Source organism: Aethalodelphis obliquidens, unplaced genomic scaffold, assembly GCF_003676395.1.
Source record: "Aethalodelphis obliquidens isolate GAN/ISIS:26980383/991018 unplaced genomic scaffold, ASM367639v1 scaffold7, whole genome shotgun sequence".
NCBI classification, from domain to species: domain Eukaryota; kingdom Metazoa; phylum Chordata; class Mammalia; order Artiodactyla; family Delphinidae; genus Aethalodelphis; species Aethalodelphis obliquidens.
Genome location: NW_020837951.1, coordinates 10,603,740 through 10,629,430, shown reverse-complemented (window position 1 = coordinate 10,629,430; position 25,691 = coordinate 10,603,740). Strand labels below are relative to the sequence as shown.

The following is a 25,691-nucleotide window of genomic DNA, read 5'->3' as shown; positions in this document are numbered from 1 at the left end:
CAACAGTGAGAGGCCCGCGTACGGCAGAAAAATACAAAAAAAAAACAAGTGGTGTTGGGAAAATTGGATATCCATATGCAAAAGAATAAAATTAGAGTTTTACCTTATGTCATATGCAAAAAGCAACTCAGTGTATTAAAGACTTAAACATGAGACCCAAAACAGTACAACTCCTAAAAGAAAACACAGAGAAAAAACTTCTTGACATTGGCCTTGGCAATAATTTTTCTTTTTTTAATTGAAGCATAGTTGAGTTACAATATTGTGTTAGTTTCAGGTGTATAGCATAGTGATTCAGTATTTTTACAGATTCTATTCCATTACAGGTTATTACAAGACAATGGGTATAATTCCCTGTGCTATACAGTATTATCCTGTTGCTTATCTATTTTATATATAGTAGTTTGTATCTGTTAATCCCATACCCCTAATTTGTCAATGACTTCTTGAATATGACATCAAAGCAAAAATAGAAATACAGGATTACATCAAACTAAAAGACTTCTGGCAAGGCAAAGGAAACAAAGCGAACAGGAGACTTCCAGAAAATTTTTGCAAACTATGTATCTGATAAAGGGTTAATATTCAAAATATATAAGGAATTCCTACAACTCAATAGCCAATTAACTAATTAATCAGCCTGATTAAAAAAAGCAAATACTAGGGACTTCCCTGGTGGCACAGTGGTTAAGAATCTGCCTGCCAATGCAGGGGACACAAGTTCGAGTCCTGGTCCAGGAAGATCCCACATGCCGCAGAGCAACTAAGCCCATGTGCCACAACTACTGAGACTGCACTCTAGAGTCTGTGAGCCACAACTACTGAGCCCACGTGCCACAACTACTGAAGTCCGCCCGCCTAGAGCCCGTGCTCTGCTACAAGAGAAGCTACCGCAATGAGGAGCCTGCGCATCACAACGAAGAGTAGGCCCCACTTGCCGCAACTAGAGAAAGCCCACGTGCAGCAACAAAAACCCAACACAGCCAAAAATAAATAAATAAATATTTTTTAAAAAGTAGCAAATACTTGAATAGACATTTCTCCAAAGAAGACATACAAATACCCAACAGGCATATGAAAAGATGCTCAACGTCACTAATCATCAGGGAAATGGACATCAAAGCCATAATGAGAAATCACCTCATGCCTATTAGGATAGCCAGTATCAAACAAGCAAGCAAGGAAGCAAGCAGACAAACAAACAAAAAGCTCCAGAAAATAAGAAGTGCTGGAGAGGATGGGGAAAACTGGAACCCTGTGCACTTGGGTGAGAATATATAAATAAAATGGTGTGGCGACTATGGAAAACAGTATGGAGGTTTCTCAAAAACTTAAAAACAGAATTATCATATGACACAGTAATCCCACTCGGTATTTATCCAAAAGAGTTGAAATCAGGATCTTGAAGAGATATCTGCACTCTCATGTTCCCAGCAGCCAAGGCCATGTTCACTTTAGCCAAGAGGTAGAAACAACCTAAAATGTCCATCGATGGATGAATAGATAAACAAAATGTGCTATATTCTATTTACAAAAGCCAGGAAATGGAAGCAACCTAAATGTCCATCAACACAGGAATGGATAAAGAAGGTGTGGTACATACTACTCATGGAATATTACTCAGCCATAAAAAAGGAATGAAATAAAGCCATTTGCAGCAACATGGATGGACCTAGAGATTGTCATACTGAGTGAAGTAAGACAAAGAAAATATCGTATGATATCACTTATATGTAGAATCTTAAAAAATGGTACAAATGAACTTATTTACAAAACAGAAATAAAGTCACAGATGTAGAAAACAAACTTATGGTTACCGGGGGGAATGGGGGGGGATAAATTGGGAGATTAGGATTGAGATATAGACACTACTACATATAAAACAGATAACTAAAAAGGACCTACTCTACAGCACTGGGAACTCTACTCAATACTCTGTAATGACCAATATGGGGAAAGAATCTAAAAAAGAGAGGATATATGTATATGTATAACTGATTCACTTTGCTGCACAGCAGAAACTAACACAACATCATAAAGTCAACTATACTCCAATAAAAATTAAAAACACAAAGCAAAACAAACAAAAACCAAAAAATGTGCTACATACATACAGTGGAATATTACTCAGCCTTAAAAAAGAAGGAATCCTGTCATATGCTGCAACATGGATGAAACTTGAGGACATTATGCTAAGCAAAATAGGCAGTCACAGAAGGACAAGTCCTGCATGATTCCACTTATATGAGGTATCAAAAGTTGTCAAACTCTTAGAAGCAGAAAGTAGAATGGTGGTTGCCAGGAACTGGGGGGAGGATGAAATGAGGAGTTGCTGTTCAATAGGTATAAAGTTTCAGTGATAAGATTAAGAAGTTCTAGAGATCTGCTGTACGGAATGTGCATATAGTTGACACTACTGTACTGTATACTTAACAATTTGTTAAGGAGGTGTATTTCCTGTTACATGTTTTTTACCACACAAAAAAGAGCAGCTATGAATGGAGACCGAAATAAATGAATTTGCAAGAGACACATATGACTTGAATAAATGAATAAAAATGTTTGATTTTAAAAAGAGAATGAATGCAGCACACACCCCACACCTGAGTGCATATGTGTACCAAGCTCATGTGACAGAAAACCCTCCCATACATCATCAGCGTATGTCTCAAACCAACTCTGAATTCCTGTCTTTCTCTCATTCCCTCACATTCAATTGGATAAATCCTATAAATTTTACCTATTAAACATTTCTTGAATCTATTCCCTCTCTTCAATCTGCACTATCACTGTCCTACTTGAAACCACACTGTCTATATCTCTCGCCTGGACTTCTGTAAAACCCTTTTAACTGCTTTTTCTCTGCTACCAGTTTCACTGACCCTTACCCAGCTCCTCATAAACAATTTACGTGGCTAGAACGATCTTTCCAAAATGCAAATTTGACCATATCCCTCTTTCTACTTAAAACCTTTTAGTAGTTGCCTCTTGGTCTACCCCCATAATTCTTGAATCATGGTCCCTGCCCACTAGGGTACTGAAGGATTCACTTCATGGGTCGTAAGCAGATCCAATTCTCTATCATGATGAAGTTCTTCTGCTGGCCAAGTAAGAACAAGCGATGCAGGCTGGCCCCACAAAGGCTTTACTGAAGGAGCTATAATCAAAGTTAGTTGAAGGCCACTTTTTAGAGAACTGATTCCAAACTCAAGGAATCTGCCTTATCTCCTGCCACTTCACAACATGTGCCCAGTGCTCTAGCCGGAGTGAATGAACTCCTTGCCATTCCTTGAAGATTCCTTGTACAGTCTATTCTGTCTAGCAGGAATAAAAGATGTTTGGGTTTCCACCCCTTCTCAACATAGCTAATTCTTCCTTTTCCTTGAAGACTCAGTTCAAACTTTATCTTCTCCAGGAAGTCTTTCCTGAGTGTCTTCAGTCCTCAACCATGGCTCTGGTCCAAACAGAAAAGAAGCCCCTTCTTTCTGTACTCCCTGGGCAACCTCTGTTATCACCCACTGTATTATGATGTCCGTTTACATATCTGTCTTTCCCACTACACTGAATTTACAGTACAGGGGGCCTGGTACAGAGTAAGTAATACTGAGTAAATGTTTGTGGAACTGAATGGGTATTACCTTCCCTACTTTACAAACAGGCAATCAATGAACTTTCTGCTGAAATATCTTTAGTGACACTGAACAGCAAAGTAGTCTTGCTGATTTCTGCCAGACTAAGTAACTACAACCTTAAGTGATTGACATAAAAAGTCCTCTGGGAAATTCCCTGGTGGTCCAGCGGTTAGGATTCCGTGCTCTCACTGCGGAGGGCCTGGGTTCAACTCCCGGTCAAGGAACTAAGATCCCATAAGCCGCGTGGCGTGGCCAAAAAAAAAAAAAAAAAAATCCTCTGGATGCTTTAGAACCAGAATTGGATTCATCTTCTGTAAAAATCCTTAGGAAGAGTTGAGGCATCACAAGTGGAGCTTTAACCATTATCTTATATATTTAAGATTTTCAAAGCACTTTCATATCCAGGCTCTAAAAGCAGTTTCACAGTTATGAAAGTAAAGATGGCTCCCCCTAGCAGCAGATAAGAGGATCAAGGTGAGCAGCTACAGGAGCATCTGGAGGCCTGAGCTTTCAGGGTAGATCACAAAGAGTAAGTCCTAGAACTCACCTGGACTGGCCCAATGCTCTTATTCCGGCCTCCAGGCATGCCATCTTCTCTGATTGCTGGAAGGAAACATAAGTTAAGACAGTAAGAAGCATGCCCACAGAAGTCTAGGCACAAAAAGAGAACTTATTTGGCCAAAAGCATAAAGTAGTAATTGGTGAAGCTAAGATTAAAACACCGATCTTTCTGGACCCAAAGCACATATTCTTTCCATCATTCCAGGCTAGCTCATAGGCAGCAGATACTTTTGGGTCCCCAAAGCACTGGATACACACTACACACACTGTATACATTCAATATGCTCAACAAAGATGACAGCCTTATTAATAGTCCTACAGTTACAAATAACCCACCAAGATAATGCATTTGAAGGCCTTGATAAATTCAAGGGGGCGGGGGGGGGGAGATAAAAAGAATACTCCCATTTTAAAATAAAATATTTTTTATTTCTAGTTTAGGTTTGAGACTAATTTGCAGGATGAGGAAAACAGGTTTTTTGTTTTTTAATTACTCAGAATTTTGACCTTATTGGCTCTTTTCTACAAAGGCAGTCAGTAGAGTTCCCTTGCAGTTGATTTCCCACTCATGTAATTCAACAAAAAGAAGCTATTTAGCATTTCCTAACTATAAAAAGCAGACTTTAAATAGTACCAGCCTCATTAACAACTACTAACACTATTACCATCATTGTTTACAGAGTACTTAATACCGGGGCACAGACAAGGAACCCCTGATTTGCAATTACAGAAGGGTTCTGGTGTCTGGCAAAGCTTTCTGGAAAATATAACTTTTGAACCTAGTCTTAAAGGATAAATATGATTTATGCAGGCAGGAAAAGGGTGCTCCAGGTTGAGTGGACAGCATATAGAAAAGCTTCAAGTTGAAAGTAAGCGTGTGTGTGTGTGTGTGTGTGTGTCTGTGTGTGTGACAGAGAGAGGGAGAGAGGGAGAGAGGGAGAGAGGGAGAGAGGGAGAGAGGGAGAGAGGGAGAGAGGGAGAGAAGAGTAGCAAGAGATAAGGCTGAAGAGGCCAACTGGGGCCAGATCATAGAGAGCCTTGGATGCCAGGCTAAGAGTATGGACTTTAGCAGAGGAGCCTGAGGATAAGATGGAATGCAGGGGAGGATGTGGTCATGTTGGCATATTTGAAAAATCTTTGTGATGGCAACTGTGGAAGGTGGCTTGGAGAGGGTAATATTAACAGAGAAGTAATGGCATCATGTGAGAGCAAGCTTTGCTATAATACACCTGGCTCCAAAAAAAATTAACACGCACAACCTGTAAAGTCGTTAGGGCAGGGCTGGTTGCCTCAAAAGCTAAGGGCTCCAAGTCTAACAGTTACGTGTGGTAACTGAAAGGCTGACAGGAAGTTCATTTTCCTTAAAGCAGCCATTATTCTTAGTCTTAGAAGATCACACACTCAGAATTAGACAAGCTTGAGTCTAAATCCAGTTTCTGCCAGGTCTGTGTAATTACAGGCAAGTTTTTTTCATCTCTCTGAACTTCAGTTTACTTAAGAATAAAGAGGGCTACTGGAACCTGTCTTATGGCGTATTGTGAGGGTAATATATAATTTAGCTAAAGCACCAAGCACAGGGCCTGGCACGTGAAGTAGGAGGTAACAGCCTGCTTTACAAGGCTGCTGTGAATCTGGGTCAAGAAACATAGACAGCTAGATATATATTATCTAGATGCATGCTGGTTGTTGTCTAGAAGCTCTCTTTCAACCTTATTTCAAGTTCTAAACATACTTAAAATTCCTCCTCTGCTGTTCCAGGGTCAATGACAGTCTTCAGATACTCATATTTCCAATACTGATATCTCACACGTCTTTGCTTCAGCTCACAGGTACAGAACAAAGATCTGTCACTGGCAGATAGAACACTGACTATTTCTCACTTGATACTCCACTCTCAGTGTCTTGGAGGTGCGGAAGGAACTCAACTTGCTTTCCTTTTTGTTTAAAGGGCCACAAATCTTAAAGATTTACATCTTGCCAATTTCACCTTCTGATATCTAAAAACTCGTGTTGTCCCTCAACCCCACCTGGAGTAAGAAACTCCTATACGTGTTAGATAGTATCATCGGTAAAATTAACCCATGAGGAATGTATTAGTATTATCACTCCCACTGAACAGATGACTCTAATGCTCAGAAAAATGAAGTATTTTGCTTAGGGTGATAGAAACTAAATATCAGAACCAGACTATCAGATTAAGACCAACCTTCTTTCCAACACTACAATTTCCTGAAGTGTGTGTGCATCCCATTGGAGAAACTAATTTTAGGTGGTGCTTAAACTCTTAATTATACATTTATCCTAATGTGCATTAAAAATACTGATATGCCATTCACTGAAGTGATAAAAATTCCATTTGAAAATTAACTTTGATTTTTTCAAAAATATAATTTAAAGAAGAACATAAACAACTGGTTTAATCAGAGATGGTAACATCTGTTAAGACGGCATGATACTGCCTGAGGTGTGGGCAGCAATACCACATGTCACAGTGCCTCTGTTAAGAACCTGGATCATATTTTAAAACTTATATTCAGATACATGAGATTGCATTTGATCCTCACAACAACCTTAAAAAGTATATACATTATTATTATCCTATGCAGTTTAGACACGAGGAAACGAAAGCTCAAAGAGGAAAAGCAACTTGCTCAAGGTTATTCGGCGAAGAACTGACAGAGCTGGGATTTCAATTTAGGTTTTCTGATTCTAAAGTTGTGCTTGTTCCTTGATGCTACACTGAGCTAAGAGCAAGTTTTCCAGCAGGGCTGAGAGTCTTCTGGTAGTGAAGTTATTAAAATAAAACAACAGAACAAAGGCCTTCTGGGTATAGGATCACAGGAACAGTTCTGTTGCACCTCTCGTCTAAGCCTAAGAGAATGGCACCAGCTATGGTTCTTCTATCTACTCAGAAGAAGCACAAATACTTTTTCTGCTCTAGAACTCATGTACCTACTATTCCTCACTTGCTTAGGCCTGGGTAGCCAACCAAACCCAGAAACCAGAAAGGTAGAAAGACATAAAGCTAACTACATCAAAGCGCTGTTCAAAATCCACTGGTGCTTCCCTGTGGTCTATGGGCTAATTAAATACAAGCTCCCTAGCTTGGCATTCAAGATCCTCTGTGATCTGGTTCTTATGGGACTCTCCATCCTCATCTTTAGCCAAAAATGTTACACTGTACCTACAGAGAACTATTTGTTAGTTCTTGAACATGCCATGCTGTTTTACAACACAGTTTTGCCTCTGCACGTGTTGCTGCCTCTATTGAGAAAGAAACTTCACAGTGGAAAAATCTAACACCACCACGTTACCCAAGTGACACCACCTTAACTAAGTGACTCAACTTAAAATGACCAATAATGGGACAAACTTACACCATGTGCTCTAGATAGGATGCACTAAAAGGACACAACATAGCTTTTGTGGCATTCTTGCCAAAACTGCATAACCGCAACCTAATTGCGAGGAAAGTGACAAACCCAAATTGAGGGACGGTCTACAAAATAAATGATTTGTTTTCTTAAAAATTGACAATGTTATTAAAGACAAGAAAAGAATGAGGAACTACTTCAGATAAAAGGAGATTAAAAAGACCTAAGAACTAAATATAATGTGTGATTTTGGATTGGCTCCTAGATGAGAAAATAGAAATTGCTACAAAGGACATTGGGATAACAAGTGAAATCTAAATACGGTCTGCAATTAGTTAATAGTATTATGTCATGTTAAATTTCCTGATTTTGATAATAGTGCTGTGGTTATGTTAGAAGGAAAGGGGAATGAAATCTGTAACTTACTCCCAAATAGTTAAGAACACACACACGGAAGAAGAGAGAGGGACAGAAGCGGGAGCCATTTTTACAAAGCTCTAAGTTTGTAAGGAGCTTGAACTTCTATTCCTTCAAGATTCTGCTCAAATATTATCTCTCCTTGAGATTTCTCGGTGCTCCATTTTTATCCTGGTAAAGTGATACGGCAATGCCACAGGATCACTGTCTCAACAATGTCGTTCTACAAACAGCAACCTCCTCCAAGCTTTCCTTAACCTTTTCACTTTTGAACTAGTTATCTAGCAAGTTATGAGACAACAAAGTTATGGGAATTTTAAGTATTTTTGCATAATTACTTAACTGATATGAATTCCCCATGTGGCTCAGTGTAGCTTCCTCTTGCCTCTGATGATTTTAACAATATTTCTCCCATCCCATTTCCTACCCTGCCCCCGCCACCACCACAGTCAATTCATCAAACCAGGAAGCATCCTACACTAATTGGGACACGAGAAAAGTAGGACTTGGTCATGGCCCATGAGAGGATCACTGTCTAATAATGGGGGCAGTGGGGGAAACAGACAAGTACACAGACAAAGAGCACAAGGTGATCAGCGTTATGCAGAGAGCAAAAAAGGGCGATGGAAGCACAAAAGGGTTATATGGTGGGGGGTGGTGTCAGAGAAGGCGTCTTAGAGGATGTTACAAATAAAAGCTGAGTCTAGAATGAAAAGTATATATAGTCAGGTGAAGAAGAGGGGGTAGAACATTCCAGGAAGATGAAACCAAATGTGCAAAGCCCCCAAAACATGAAATATCCCCAAGTTCTTGGAGAACTGGATTATGTGGGAAGAGCAGAAGGGAGAGGGAAGGGATGCCAGAGGTCTTGAGAATCATTCTGAGGAGCCCGACTTTACCTAAAGACTGCAAGATGTATGAGGAGGATGTGTTTCGGGGGTATTGGTGTAGTAGTGGGGACGGACAGAAAGGGCCCAGCCTCTACTCACCACACTTATTTAAATCTCCCTCATTGCTTTGCTAATTAATTTCCTTACCAGCCAAGTTCAAGGTCTGAAAAGATATCTATGTCCAGAGATGGGGGGCATAGGCTGAGTGTAGGCTCACACGTGACAGCTGTATTTTTTAACAGTTAATTTTTAAAATTTTGAGGTTAAGTTTAGATTTATAGAACAATTGCAAAAACAGTACAGAGAATTCCCGTATACTCTACACCCAGCTTCCCCTTCTGTTAACTAAGCTTACATAGCCATAGATCATTCATCAAAACTAGAAAATTAACTTTGGTAGAACACTATTCACCAAAGACTTTATTCAGATTTTCCCAGTTCTATTAATGTCCCTTTTCTGTTCCAGAATCCAATCCAGGATCTCACAATGCATGTAGCAGTTATGTTTCCATAGTCTCCTCCAATCTGTGACAGTTGCTTAGTCTTTCCTTATCTTTTGTGACCTTGACACTTACGGAGAGTATTTTGTAGAATGCCAGTTATTTTGAAGAATATTGCTCAATTTGGGCTTGTATGTTTTCTCATGATGAGACTGGGGATAAATCTATCCATCCCTGTGTGTGTATATGTGCATATGTATATGCGTGCCCTTCTTAGTGATCATATCAGGGGGTACATGATGTCAATGTAAACACACTGATGTTACTCTTGATCCTTTGGCTAAAGTGATATCTGTCAGAATTTCCTACTGAAATGTACCATTTTTCTCTTTGTAATTACTAAATAGTCTGAGACTATTCTAAATATTCTGTTTCTGTTTAAACCCATGCTCTCTTATTTTAGCATCCATCAGTGGATCTTGCCTATAGCAACTACTATGGTGTTCTAATGGTGATTTTCTATTTCCCTCATTTTTTCAACACTTACTAGAATTCCTCTGTAAGGAAGAATCATCATTCCTCTATTTATTCAGTTCATTTTATCAGTATGAACTCATGGATATTTTATTCTTTGGGTTATAAACTAATATATATATATATATATATATATATATAGCACCTTCTAACTTTCCGGCACCACAAGATGCTCCAGACTCATCTTATATATTCCCTGCCTCAGCCCTAAAATCAACCAGTTCTCCAAGGACTTCTGATTCCCTTTATTGATATTTAGAAACCAAGATATGGACGCTAGGTGTGCTCGTTACTATTGGGGGTGTCATTGCTTCTAGCCCTTCTCAATGGCTGAGCTAGGAAATATATGTATGTATACCAACTCATGTATCTACACACACATCTATGTTTTTTTAATCTATCTAAACATGACTCCATATTACAATAACCTCTGACTCCAATCTAGTACCAGAGGTTTCATTCTAGCCTTCCCCTTTCCTGATTTATAACTTCTTTCCCTGATGTGAGAAACCCAACTCTCATTATCAACAGTTTATTTCCTTATTTGTTCAACCCTAGTATACAAACAAAGTAGTGAACGAATTCCTAAACCATAACCTTGAGAGAATCAAATTTATAAACCAGAGTGCTTTGTTTGTATACAGTTCTTTTTGTCTTCAGTTTTAACAGCATACAGTCAAAACGCTATTTTCCAAGGCCAGCTCCTTTCTTCCTCGTTCCCTTCAGTGTGGCTATGTGATTTATTTGTAATATTAGACTCATTTGCTAAATGCTACAGTCTCTCTCCACCCCTGCCCACCATACTGGTTGCTTAAAAAAAATTTATATACAGTGAAATTCACTTCTTTTGTGGTGCTCAGTTCTATAGCTTTTGACAGATGCATAAAATTATGTGTCAAACACCATAGTTCCATCACCCCAAAAATACTCCAGCGGCAACTGCAATTTTAATTCTGCTTTCTCAGCACCAACCAGGAGGTGGCAGGGTTTCTCTCTGAGACGCAGCCTTCACCATGCAACTGAGCCTGTCTGCTCTGCATGCAAACGGGCCTAGGAAGGCAGCTCTACATCCCTCACACCTCATGTGTCATCTTCTCCTGGCTATGGTTAGAGGGGTTATGTTGGGTAAGCTTCTTCCTCCCTGGAAGAGGCAAGTTTGGCTGAAAGCCTCAGAATCTCACACTCATGACTGAATAAGCAGGACGATTCATCAGAGAGAGTAGTCAAGAAAGCAACTCATAAATATGCTTTGATAAAATACTCTCAGTGAAGGCAACAAAGGAAGATGAGAAAACTGTAGACCAAAACCAAGTCAGATGACCAGACTCTCTCTTCAATACATTACTTGGTGGCTTGTAAGGATTTCTGCAGGAGTAAACTGATAGTGGGGAAGGGAGAGGATTTCTAGGTAGCAGAAGGAAACTAGCACAGGCAGGACAGTGCAAGGCATGCTTGAGGTACAGTAAATTCTGGACAAATGAGGTTAGAAACATAGACAGGGGACAAAGTTGGTAACAGTTTAAATGCCCTATTAAATGTTTTTATCATTCAGTAAATATAGCACATTCCAACACGCAACTAGTTATCCCATACAGTAGACATGTGAAGCAGTGTGTTGTCCATCTGGTTAGGTACAAGTTTTGCTTGATTAATAACAAATTACATTTTAAAAATTATTAACTGTCAATACAACAACCACTAATCCAACTACTTGTAAGTCATTTTACCTCCCTAAGCTGCCTCTGTACACTGAGGGTAATAGTTAACAATAGGGTTGTTGTGTGTATTTAATGAGAAAATGCATAGAAAGTATACAAGACTTTTTGGTACACACAATGCTCAGTAAATATTAGTATTGTAAGTAAATTATAAATGACCTATATTTACCTAAATGCCCTTCTATATCTCTCTTACCTCTCTTCATAATAGGCAAGTTTTCAAAAAAATCTTATTATCCCATACACAATTTAAAAAACCAGTCTGAAGTGTCTGCTACAAAACCAATTTGAACAATTCATTAAATCTGACTAATCCCCACCCCATACTACTACTATGAGCTCTTAATACCTCGCTGGGTATTTTATATACATAGTCATATTTAATCCTCTACAGAGCTCTGAAAGTTAAGTATTATCATACCATTTTAAAGGTAAGATTTAGCATCAGAGACATAAAGCAAACTGCCCAAGGTCACAGAGCTAGTCTGTCACCAACCTCTCCCCTCCTGAACCTCTATTCTTTTACTGAACTACACTGCAAGGCTCTCCACCCTCCATGAGAATACTCCTAAAGTTCTGACATTGGCCCTCTTTCTCTTCTGTATCCAAGTTCTCTCTTTGGGTGACTTCTACCCACTAACAAAACTTTACCACCTCTATGCCAATAGCTCCACAAACTTCTACTTGTAAGCAGGACTTTTCAGCTCAGTTCCAATCCGACTTCCTTAGTGGACATCTATGTGTGTGTCCTTCTCAGGTACTTCAAATTCAGCACCTACCAAGGTCAACATTTTGCCCCATTCTTTTATTAATTAATATACTTTTCTTTTTTTTTTTTTTTTTTTTTTTTTTTTTTTTTTTTTTTTTTTTTGCGGCACACGGGCCTCTCACTGTTGTGGCCTCTCCCGTTGTGGAGCACAGGCTCCGGACTCGCAGGCTCAGCGGTCATGGCTCACGGACCCAGCCGCTCCACGGCATGTGGGATCTTCCCGGACCGGGGCATGAACCCGTGTCCCCTGCATCGGCAGGCGGACTCTCAACCACTGTGCCACCAGGGAAGCCCCAATTAATTTACTTTACTTCGAATTATCAGCTTCAACCTCTGGTACTGCCCAATAGTCAGTATGTCACCAACTCCCATCAGGTGAGCTTCTCCCACATCTCCCCATCTGTGCCATTACTTTCCCCTCCTCCTCTCCTTCAGATCCTTCATACCTTTCTTGTGGACTCTTCTAAATACTTTCTAAGTGTTTTTTCTGCTTCCCCCACCCCAATCCATTCTTCAAAGCTGCCCTCTGGATTAACCCCCTTAGAATATTGGTTTATTCATATCATCTTAGGCTAATGGCTCTTGGAAAACTTCCCAATAAATCCCAAATTCTTCACCAACCTGGATGCAGATTTCTGGGTATGCCCAACCTGAGTATGCCATGCTTATACCAAACAAAATGATAACACATTCAGGGGACCTACTGCCTTCCTGCCATTTCATATAAAATTCCTGCTTCCTTTCATCATGACCTGAAAAAAGAACTAGTGGAGTATATTAATCCTACTTAGTACCTGATTGTTAATTGGGGTCTTGTCACATGGACCCTGTGCATTCATTCTCACAGGATCCTTAACATCTCACCAGTCTTTTCTCCCACCTAATCTGGGAGATCCCTGTAGGAAGATTCATTTTTGGGTTATGAGTACACAGTACAAGTGCAGGCTTGGGAAATGAGTAGCTCCAAGGCTTAATGGCTGACACTAAAGATAAAGTGATGGGTGAAGTGTGGGTAGCAGAGCCGCAAGCACCACTCACCCTTCCGGTTCATCCCCATCTGGAGGCATTTGAGCAGGCGGCAGTACTGGCATCTGTTCCTCTGCTTCCGAGACATGACACAGTTCTTGTCACGACTGCACCGATATACCCGCTTGTTGCAAATGCTCCGCTTGAAAAACCCTTTGCACCCCTCACAGGAGATGATTCCATAGTGCAAGCCTGTGGCGCGGTCCCCACAAATGAGACAGGTTCGTTGTTCAGCCCGATCATCTGGAACAGAAACTGAACATATGCAAGTTAGAACACAGTGGAAATAATGGCTTTAAGCCTGCAGATCTAAAATTAGCAACCCTGGATAGACCCAGAACATTACCCTCTCCAGGCTAACTGGCAAAGAGGTGGCATCTTTAAAGCCCTTGTTGTAGGAACAGACTCCTGCATCTACCTGTAGATACCACAAACATAGCCTAACTAAAAAAAGAACTCACATTTCTTCCTCTGAGTTTCATCATCACTTGGACCAGTAACCAAGTCAGAAACCTGGAAGGTATCTTTGACTCCTCCTTCTCCCTTACCTTCTTTAGCAACAGCCCGTCACTTCTACCCTGTAGGAAGGTGGTAAGGATTACTTACCATGTATGTAAGTGCCCAGCATATGGTATATACCCAATAAATGATAGTTATAATTATTAACAAGCGAAGAAGCTTCCATGCCCAGCTAAGCCATCCACGCATCCAATAGATATATACTGAGCAACTATTCTCTTCTAGGCACTGTTGTAAGGCATGGATACAGCAATGAATAAAAGACCCTGGTGAAGCTTACATTCCAGCAGAACATCTACTCTGTGTCCAGGCGCTGTACTAGGTATTGGGTATTCAGAAATAAATCATCATAATCCCCATAGTCAAGGAACTCACTGTCTAGCAACAAACAAATTAGTCAAAGCAGAAATTCAGGCTGGAATATAGCTCTTCACTTCCTCTTTGGACCAAGCAAATTCCACTTTGGACCAAGCAACTGCCAAAGAACAGGCATATGACAAAAAAAAGTGCCTTGGTGAACTATGTCAGACCTTGGTAGCGGGTCCAAGAAACCTCCAGCAGAGAAAGACAAATAACATATTATATTACTTAGAAAACAAACTTCTGGTTACCAAAGGGGAAAGGGAGGATGGAGGGATAAACTGGGAATCTGGGATTAACAGATACATACTACTATATATAAAATAGATAACAAGGACCTACTGTGTAGCACAGAGAACTATATTCATTGTCTTGTAATAACCTATAATGGAAAAGAATCTAAATATGTATATAACCAAATCACTCTGCTGTACACCTGAACACTGTAAATCAACTATATACCTCAATTAAAAAAACAAAAAGGAAAAAAGAAACCTCCTGCAAAGATTCTGATCTGTGCCAAGCACCTAACACGTGTTATTGTGCTGAATCATCACAACAAACCTAACTGAGGTACCCTTATTTTACAGCTGAGGAAACTCATGAAGCTCATGAGGTAATATCACTCTTCAACAGTCACCCATCTAGTAAGAAAGGGAACTAGGGCTGGAACCCCCAAAGTCTATGTACCTAACCAACATACTCTGTGGCCACGGCAAGGCAAATCTATCCATTCTACGCAGTTAAGTCAGGCCCTTCCCTTGGGAAACACACACACACACACACACACACACGCACGCACACGCACACACACACACACAGCTTAAAAAAAGCCAAGGTCTCCCTTTGTAAATGAACAAACAGAAAGAAGCAAACTGTCCCAAATGGTGCTTGTCCAGATGTCAGATAGAGATTTCTGCACCTCTGATTCTTATAAAGGACTTGAAGGGTATTTAAAGTATGTTTACATTCATTATCTCACTTGTACCAAGACCAGGGCATGGATTATTTTTATCTTATAGATACGGCAAAGAAAATTCGGTGAGTACCAAGCGTGTACCATGCAGTGTTCAAGAAGTTTTTACTGTCTTATTTATTCATCTCAATGACTGTGAGAGGTATCTTTATCCCCATATTACAGAATCAAGAATCTTAAGAGTTAAGAAAGGGCCTTAGAAATTGGCTCCAACAGACCTTTATCTGAGGCATGAAATGAACTCCCTCTACGATATTCCAAGACAAGGGGTTGGAACTCTACTTGCACATATCCAGTGACTCAGTAAGGTACTTCATTCCATTCATTCCGTTTTAGATAGTTTTAATGGTTCAAAAGCTTTTCTTTACACTGAGCCAGAGTCTATTAACCTGAAGCTTTCCTCATTGCCCTGAGTTACGTGCTCACGGGCAAAAAATAAATGTATAACCTAGCCTAGTTCATATACCAACCATTCAGAGATTTAAAGATAAGTGGGGTTCCTAATTTTTCTTCTCCTATTTCTTATTCTTAATCATATAGTATCAAAATTTCTCGTAAAACAAAGTATCCAGAACTAAATGGTTTGATTTTCTCAATTTAAGACTCAATTAGTTTTGTTTATGTATCTGCAGCTATCAACACCAGTATATACATAGTATTTTATAATTATCAATGCTATGCTATAAAAATGCTACACATTTTATAATGGGAAAAAAATGAAGCTTAAAGAGGTAAGGAAATTTAATTGGTTATATAATCAGGAGTGGAACTGAAATTAGAATTCAAGACTTTCTGATTTTGAGACTGATGTATTTCCAATCCCCCCCGACACTTAATTCACATCTGGTTCACAGACATCTAAATCCTGAAGTATTTATCACATATTAACATTAACGCATGTCTTTCTTATTCCATTCTTGGGAAGTGTAGGATTTCTAAACCCAATGGTAGGACTTTACACTTGTCTTTGATCAAATTTATCTTTATATAAGAAATTCTATGTGTCATTCTGGTCTATGGAACTCTTTGGGGATCCAGTCCTGCCACCCAGTATATTAGTTATTTCTCACTCCTCCTCCTTTTCTCTAATATTGTATGGTCAATATTAGATCATTTTCATTTCCAACCTTAAAACAATATTCAACAGAAATGTGGCCTCAGGCAAGCTGTTGGAGCCCCTTCTCAATCTGACTTAACCAAATTAACCAGCTGGAAACAGCTGTTCAACTAGTTTTGTCTGTTAATTAGGCCAGACATTTCTCTATCTTATACATAAGGATATCATGTTATATGCCTCACTGAAATTTGTCTATCTTTTACATAAGGATATCATGTTATATTCCTCACATGAAATCTGAAATTTCAGATTCATTACATCTACAGTATTCTTTTACTAGTGAGCCTAACAACACAAAGGAGATGTTCATAACCATATAGCACTCTTAATCTATTCAATGTTCTTAATCTGTTAGTCTACCTGAAAATATAACGGGGAAAAAAATCAGGCAAATAAGCACTTCAAAGTAGAGACTATGGGAACACAGCCAATATTTTATAATTTTAAATGGAGTATAATCTACAAAAATATTGAATCACTATGTTGTACACTTGAAACTAATATTGTAAATCAACCATACTTGAATTAAAAAATATATATATATATATAAAACAACACCACCAACAGAAACAATAGCAACAAAAACAAAGTAGAAACTATGGCTCTTAGTAACTGTAGTGCTCAGTAAGATAACAGACAGAGTTGTTGATGAAAATCTGAGGGTTTGAAAAATGATAGGTATTTAAAACTCTGAACAAGGCAGCTTGCTATCTACAAAAATAGCAATGGGTTAAAAAACAGTAGGAGAGAAGACTCTTACTAATTTATCAGAGAAGTTCAATGTTTGTCTTGATCAGGAATACTAGAAGGTAAAAGGGCTCAGACAGTGTACTCTAAAAATACCATTTCCTATGAACAGGAGCCAGGACTCCTAAGAGAAATGGTTGATTTCAGGTTTGAGGCAGAATGTATACAAGATGAGTCTTGTACTACCCAAGACTAATAATGGGGTTATGTCAAAAGGATACAGGGAGCAACATAAAAGCCTCCCATTGGCCTTAAATGGAGCAGACTATGCATCAAAAAGAATGATGGTAATGGATTAAAACACTTCAGATATAAAAATCAATGAGTTCATAATAATATTAAAAAGAAAAACTTCATTAGTTACCACTGGAGGTTTCTAGGACACCAATTCAGTATTCTGAAAATTGATGAATGAAGGGGGAAAAAATCAAACATTAAAGTAAAAACTATTGGAAACTTCCTCTTTTGCTCTCCTCCCCATGAGTAAGAGAAGAGAGGAGGGTGAACACTAAGACAGTTTTTAAGAACTTTAAACTTTAATTGAGAAGACTGGCATTAGGTAAACAGATTTGCCTGGCAGTCAAGGGAAGAGGATTGGGTGGGGAGGTAGAGTTGAACTCGGGCCCCATGGCAAGGTAAGTCTCAACTCAATGATGGAAAGGAAAGAGACAACTGTCAGCTCTCCAAAATCTTCTGAGCAGAGGCAGTAGAACATAGAGATTAAGAACTTGGTCTCTAAAGTCAGAATCCTTGGGTTCAAATCTAGGCTCTATGACTTACTTCCGGTGTGACTTTGGAAAGCTTCTTAACCTCTCCAGAGGTACCTCAGTTTCTAGTCTATATAAAATGTGGATCATACTACCTTCTTCAAGGAACTGTTGTGAGAATCAATGAGTTAACAGATTACCTATAAATGACATGGAGCTCTAGCTTCCTCATGGTCTGTATTAGAATGAGACAGCTTTATGAACTCTAAAGTACTAGACAATATTGTTGACTGTCTTTTTTTTTTCTAACTTAAAAAAACTTGAAAAATTCCACTAGCACAAAGGAGGAGTATTCAGTCAGTCTGGTGGCAGGGTAAGGTAATAACAGATTTCCTAGAGGAGGTGAATTCTGAAGTATGCCTATCAGTTAGACAAGTGAAAGGAGAGGAGGGTATAAGCAGAAGAAACAACTGGCATATAAAGTAATGTCTCAATTTTGGCGCTAGAAACCTCTAACTTGGGTTTTCCTCAAAACAATCTCATTCACTTCCAGAATAGCCAATATAGTTTACTAATCTTCAGCAAGACTAACTCAAGATAAGTTACCCAGAAATATCCACAGATACAACATCAAGTTATGTCCTACCCCTCTATATGTAAAACAGTCATGATTTGCCCAGAATTTTTCTCCTGCAAGATGTTCTCAAGGATGCTTGCTGGTTACTCATGAGAAATAAATGTAACCACACATGGGCATTGTTAGAAAGGAAGGTAACATGCTTGTCTTTGCTATAGTCTTTCAAAACTTAGAAACAATCTTAAGAATTTATTTTTAATCAGAAATGATTCTAAGGCAGGTAACAGGAACTATCATATAATTTTCATTTCTTCACACATTAACACTCTTGTGTAGAGAGAGAAGGGCTAATACACAGCTCGGTTAGGGTCACTATGAACACAGATTAATCTTCAGAGGCAGAAACATCAAGTTAAAAGGAAATAATGAAAATGATGAATAAGCAGCTGATATGGTTGGCTTAGAAGATTAATAACAATCGGAACCAGGTAAGAGCCCTAGCAACATCTCTTCAGGGTACCAATGACACGCGCCCGCTCACACAAATCGATGTTCCTGTTTCTACATCATTTAGCAAGAACAAAAAGTAAATGAATACAAGGATATTTATAAATGAATCTATCTGGTCGTCAATCTGACCAGAATTTTACAATACTGAGGTTCTTGTCTTATAAAAGTGGCAGGACCCCTTAGTTACACCTAACCAAGATTATACTGCAGTATTAAGTCTCAATCGAAAACATTAACAGTGGGCTTCCCTGGTGGCACAGTGCTTAAGAATCCACCTGCCAATGCAGGGGACACAGGTTTGAGCCCTAGTCCGGGAAGATCCCACATGCCGCAGAGCAACTAAGCCCGTGCACCACAACTACTGAGCCTGCACTCTAGAGGCTGTGAGCCACAACTACTGAAGCCCGCACACCTAGAGCTCGTGCTCTGCAACAAGAGAAGCCACTGCAATGAGAAGCCTGCGCACCGCAACGAACAGTAGCCCCCGGTAGCTGCAAGTAGAGAAAGCCTGCGTGCAGCAACAAAGACCCAACTCAGCCAAAAATAAATAAATAAATATATTAAAAGAAAAAACAAAACCATTAACAGTAACATCTGGTACCATGACTGCTACACAGAAGAAGCTCATCTTGTTGAATGAATGAATGAATGAATAAATGAATAAATACTATGGCTTAGTGCAGTGTTTTCGAAATTATGTCATAACCCATAGCATCACGACTAGCATTTTTAGAAGAAGTGAAAGAAAATATCAAAGTGCATCACATGTAGTAAGGGTGAATATTGTGAAAACTTCCTTTCAATTAAAGTGTGTGCATTTTATGTCTGTGTGTACATGTGTGCAGTGGATTACAATGTACTATGGATCAAATTGTAAAAAGTTTAAAATACACTGATTTTGTGGTTACGACACACTGGGTATGAATTCCAGCTCTGCCACATCCTAGCTTTGTTAACTGTGGACACACAACTCAGTTCTCTTAAGTCTTATTATCAACTGTAAAATAGAGATAACAATAGTACTCACCTCATGCAGTTGCTAGGGAATAAACGATTATAGGTATATGACAACAGCCATCATGTACCTGGTGCTTATTATGTAACAAGTTCTGTTCTATATGTGTCACATATAATAATTCGCTCATTCCTCACAACTCTATTATCCCCATTTTGTAGATGTAAAAGACTGAGGCACACATAGGATAAAAAAATATGCCCCAGGTCCTCAACAGGACCTAGCTATCTAGTAGGCAGCAGAGCCAGGATTCTAAGCAGACAATCTTGAACTAGGATCTGAGACCTTTCATACTACACTATACTGCTTAATACAATTCCTAATATACAGTAAATACAATAAATGTCAGTTGTGCCATTGTTATTAAAGATACATTTCCTGTAAGATCAGAACCTGATAAAAAATTGCAACTTATGAAACATTCTGGAAAGTATTTTGTTTAAAAACAATCCATCTTAAAAGCAATAAATAGTGCTTTAATAAAAAAAAAGAAAAGGCTTTGATAGATATCAAATTATTATTATTAAACTCTTGGCAAATTAGGAATAGAAAATAAACTTGCTTAATATAATAAAGACTATCTAAACAAACCTGTACCAAATATCATACTTAATGGTGAAATGCTTTAAAAAACCTTTTCTTTTGAGATTAGAAGACAAGGATGGCCCATTATCAATACCTTCATTCAACATTGTACTGGAGGTTCTAGCAAGCACAGTAAAATTTTAAAAAAAATACAAAAACTAACTATATTCCTATCCCAGCCACAAACAGAAATGAAATTTCAAAAGATGCCATTTACAATAGCATATAAACATACCTAACTAGGTAACATACCTAAACATATAAAATACCTAGGTTGCAATCTAATAAAGACATTTAAGATCTCTATGTAAAAATTTTAATATACTTATTTAATGTGAAATATTTCTAAGATAAATTGAAGAAGATTTCAGTAAATGGACAGGTATGTTATGATCACAGATTGGAAGAGTTATTATTGTAAAGATCTACAGTCAGTAAAATTCCATTCAAAATCCCAGTTCTGTGTGTGTGTGTGTCTGTGTGCGTATACCTGACAAGCTAATTTTAAATGTATATGTAAATGCAAAAGAACAAAAATAGCACAAATACTTAAGAAAAAATAAGATGACTTTATCTACCACATACCAATATTCATTTTAAAACTATAGTAATTAAGATATCTTTTACTGGCTCACAGGTAGACAAACAGACCAAAGGAACTGAATGGAGAATCCTACAACATCATCATACATATATGGATATTTAATTTATGATATGAGTGGCACTGCAGAGCAGTGAGGAAAATACAATTCTTTTCCATGAACAATGTTGGGACAATCAGATACCTAATATGGAAAAAAAAAAAAAGAAACTTGATCCTACCTCACCCCATGCAAAATATTTAATTCCAAGTAGATAGCAGACCCAAGTATCAAAAGCAAAATAAGGGCTTCCCTGGTGGCGCAGTGGTTGCGAGTCCGCCTGCCGATGCAGGGGACGCGGGTTCGTGCCCCGGTCTGGGAAGATCCCACATGCCGCGGAGCGGCTGGGCCCGTGAGCCATGGCCACTGAGCCTGCGCGTTCGGAGTCTGTGCTCTGCAACGGGAGAGGCCACAGCAGTGAGAGGCCCGCGCACCGCAAAAAAAAAAAAAAAAAAAAAAAAAAAGCAAAATAATATACCACTCAGAAGATAATAAAGAAGAATATCTTCATGATCTTGGGATAGGAAGAGATTTCTGAAACAGGCCATAAAAAGCACAAACATAGAGGAAAAGATTAATAAAATTGGACTACATTAAAATGAAGAACTTCAAGAGAGTGATAAGGCAAGCCACAGTGTGAAAGAAAATATAAGCAATACACACAACCTAGAGTGCTCACATCCAGAACATGTAAAATTCCTTTACATCAATAAGAAAAAAGCAACCCAGTAGAAAACTGGGCAAGAGACCTGAACAGGCATTTTACAAAGGAGGCTATCCATATAATCAATAAACTTATGAAAAGATGTTCAAACCTATCAGTAATCAAAGACATGCAAATTAAGACATGCAAATTAAAACCATAGTGATACACTATTACACATCCATTAGAATGGCTAAAAATTAAAAATGACTTCAAGCTATGGTGGCAATTTGGAAAAACTAACTTTCACATACCATTGGCAGAAGTGTTTTACTGGTACAACTACTATGGAAGTGTGTCATTATTAGAGTTGAAGATACACCTTATCTTATGACCCATTCCCAAGTACATACCCAACAGAAATACATGCACATGTGTATTAGAAGACAAGTTCAAGGATGTTCACAGCAGCATGCTTTATAAAAGTCCCAAATTAAAAATTACCATACATTCATCAACTTACTGTAGATAAACAGTGTAATTCGTACAATATAATACTTTACAGCAGTAAAGGTATTTGAACTACTGCAACAGCATAGATGACGCATACAAACAGTGTTGGGTAAAAGAAACCAGGAAAAAAAGAATGCATACTGTAGGATTCCATTTGTATTAAGTAAGTTAAAACAACAACAGCAACAACAATAACAAACAAGCAATAGAGGGGAAAGAGACACAGAGTGAAGAGAGTGCTGGGGTGGAGAGAAGCTTTTGGATCCTGTCAAGGTTCTATTTCTTGATTTGAGTGGTGCCTGTTTTATATTAATTCATTAGGCTGTAAATTTGTGTTTTATTTACTTTTCTCTAAGTGTTATATTTCACAATAAAAAGGTTGAAAACAAAAGATAGCAGAGCACTTCAGGAAAGGAAAAGGACATCATCAATAGTAAAATGAAAGAACACAAACGTAAGGTGTGTTTGAAGGAACTGCATAGGATATTATAGTTAAGTAGAGAGGAATGGTCAGAGATAAGTCCAGAAAGCTAGTTTGGAACAGAGTGCAATTGATTTTATCCTACTGATAAAAGGCTACTGAGATTTTAAAATAGAGGTATGTCTGGATCAAAGCAGTATTTTTAGGAATATTAACCTCACAATGATGTGCAGGTTGCCACAAGATGGATGGCATGGGCATCTAGGTAACAGGAATGATAACAAAGGAATGGCTGAATGGAAGTGAAAAGAAAGCACAGGAGCCCTAGAGATGGCTTGTTGACTGACTAGATTCCAGAGGGGGGATGAGGGGAGGACGGGATAGGAAAGTGTTTAAAAAATGAACTCAAGGTTCTAAACCAAGGTGGCTGTGAGAAATGTGATATCACTAATAGAAAAGAGTAAAGCAAAAGCTAAGTGAGGGACAAAAATCAATGGCTTTAGTTTAACAGAGGATGATGGGCAAGTCAAACAGAAGTCTTCCAAAGGCAGTTACTTAGAGGACAATGGTTCAGGCTAGAATGAAGGATTTGGGAGTCATCAACCCAAGGGAGGGTTGAAGCTATGGCTTCCAAGGAGGAAGGGGATGTGCGGAGAAGTAGCCGGAAGGTAAAATGGAGACACAGAGAGGGGAAGGTAAGAAGTTAGGGAAAGAAAGTGAGATGACATGATCAAAGAAGAAACAGGTAGAATATAAACCCATGATTGTGAGAAAGATAAGGGACAAAAAGGGTTTCACAAAGAAGAAGAGCACTGTCAAACACAATGCAGGTCAAAAAGTGTGAGGAATAAGAAAAGGCTCAAAGATCACTGATGAGAAGTTTCAGTGAACTGGTTAGAACAAAAATCAGATTCAGTTAAAAACAGGTTGAGTGGTAAAGATATAAAATTAGTATTTTATTATCACTCCAAGAGTGATAGAGAAGCATTTTGCAGGAAGAAGCAACAGATTTAAGCAAATGTTTATTTTTTAACCAGGAGAAATTCATATGCATTTAAAGAAGATAAACATAAGAATAAAGCCTTTTAAGAGGATTAAGAACTGTAATCCAGACATACTTTCAAAATAAAAAGTAATGAAATGTAAAAAAATTAAACATTAAAATTTTTCTTATGTATTTTATTTTTATTAAGAAAAAGATAAAGGTACATGCCTAGTGCCAGAAAAGGAAAGCGATTTACCCAAGGTCACACAGCTAGTCAGTGATGGATCTGAACCTCAACCTTACTACTTTTCCAGACAGACTTCCCATTATACAAACTACCTCCTATGGGGGTGGGGTACAGGAAGAGAAGGATGGTACGTATCAAAATTGAGCCTCAGTGCTGCTGCTGCCTTTCTTTTTTTTTTAACCAAAGAAACAACTGGAGTCACAACAAAATCTGTGTAACTAGATGTATTCTTACCATGCTGTGAGTGAGCACTAAGTACCTTCATATTAGCAACCAGTTCTACCTTAACTTGGTTAAATGCAGACCAAAACCTGTTGTTGAAATGCATCTTACTGTCATACCTCCACTCAGCACTGCTGTTACAAAAATACCTCCCCAACCCCACAAAGAGCATTTTACCCATTCCAAGGGCTCAGGTTACGCAAATTACATTTGGAAACTGATTTTTATCAAAACCTGCTTTTCAGACTGTGATGAAGGCCAGATTTAAGAAATGGAGAGTACAGCTGCTCACTAGACCAAAATTATGCTGACAATCTGGAACTTGGCTGGCTAAAGGGTATCAAAAACAAAGGGGATCTGTTTCAACTGGATTGCTGGTTCTAACTCACTGATCAGTTGCATAGTCTAAGTACTGACTGCACTCGGTTTTATAGGTTGCCACTATCTGAAATGAAGGCATCAGGCGGTGTAGCAGAAATGAAATTGGGAACAGGTACCCTCAAAATTTCATTTGTGAATATAGAATTCAAACAGAAATAAGTAAAAATCATAGGATTTCTCCTCTACTAATATATTCTTCCTCCTCTACACTTACCACCATAAAAATCCATTTCCAGAGGCCACACATGGAGTTCCACAGAGGACATTTCTAAAAAATGACATCAGTTGAATGAAAGCAAGCGAGCAATTTACAAGACTGATATTAACTGAATGCTTGGAAATTATCCCTATATGTCACTGAATGAAAGATGGGAAAAAGACAATGTTACCACCATTAACTGCTTAGGCCTGGAAACACAGATGAAATGGTTCACAAATTACAATTAACTGAATGCCACAGGAAATGAATTCAGGGAAAATATTATCCCATCACTCAACAGGTGGGGGTAAGAACATAAAGTTTCAGACCAAAGTCCCTAGTTCCTTCCAGTCTCTTATACGTAGAAATCTTTGAACTAGGAATCAAGTTTCAATTTGCAATGAAAACAGTTTTCATATTCATGCAAATTTAGGTTTTCCAGTTGGAGAAAAAAACCTGCAGATTTGTGGTTTGTCCTATTTGGATTGTTAATGGGAACTTTTAAGGATTCCTTGTTCATTTAGGGAAAAAAAGAGTTGGTTGATTCTGAGGAGTCTTCTCTGAAAAAAAACGTAAACATATATTTCATTAATAGATAGCTTGGATCCCCACATGATGCCTCTAAGCAAGTATTTTTGAATTTGGAAGTATAAAGTAGACATTGATTCACTATTTAATAATTCTTACTTCAAATCATCTCTTGACATTTATTCACTAAATAATTATTTGAGGACTTCTCTGTGCCTCTGGAACTATGAACGTGACCAGTAAGACGGCCTTGTTCTAGAAAAGCAGAAGCTGCTCATCTGTGTGATAGTGGTGGTGATGAGGGCTGGGGATGAAGTGAACCAGAGGTGCTATACCACATGGATTCATAAGGGCTGAGAGTAGTTACTATGGCTCCTGAAGCTTAAACATGGCTCCCTGTAGTAAAAACATACCAATCTTGAGAATTCCCTGGCAGT

At 38.5% G+C, this 25,691-nt stretch overlaps 1 protein-coding gene across 3 annotated transcripts in view; it reads right to left on the bottom strand.

The window, feature by feature from the left end:
- The window catches only part of NR6A1 (nuclear receptor subfamily 6 group A member 1), a 205,780-nt gene that overhangs the window by 26,490 nt on the left and 153,599 nt on the right, over positions 1-25,691 (bottom strand). For all 3 annotated transcript variants that reach the window (XM_027104896.1, XM_027104895.1, XM_027104897.1), the window contains 2 exons: positions 13,374-13,616; positions 4,180-4,235 (listed from right to left, as the gene is read on the bottom strand). In XM_027104896.1, coding sequence (XP_026960697.1) covers positions 4,180-4,235; positions 13,374-13,616 — 299 coding nt within the window. The remainder of the gene's footprint in view (positions 1-4,179; positions 4,236-13,373; positions 13,617-25,691) is intronic.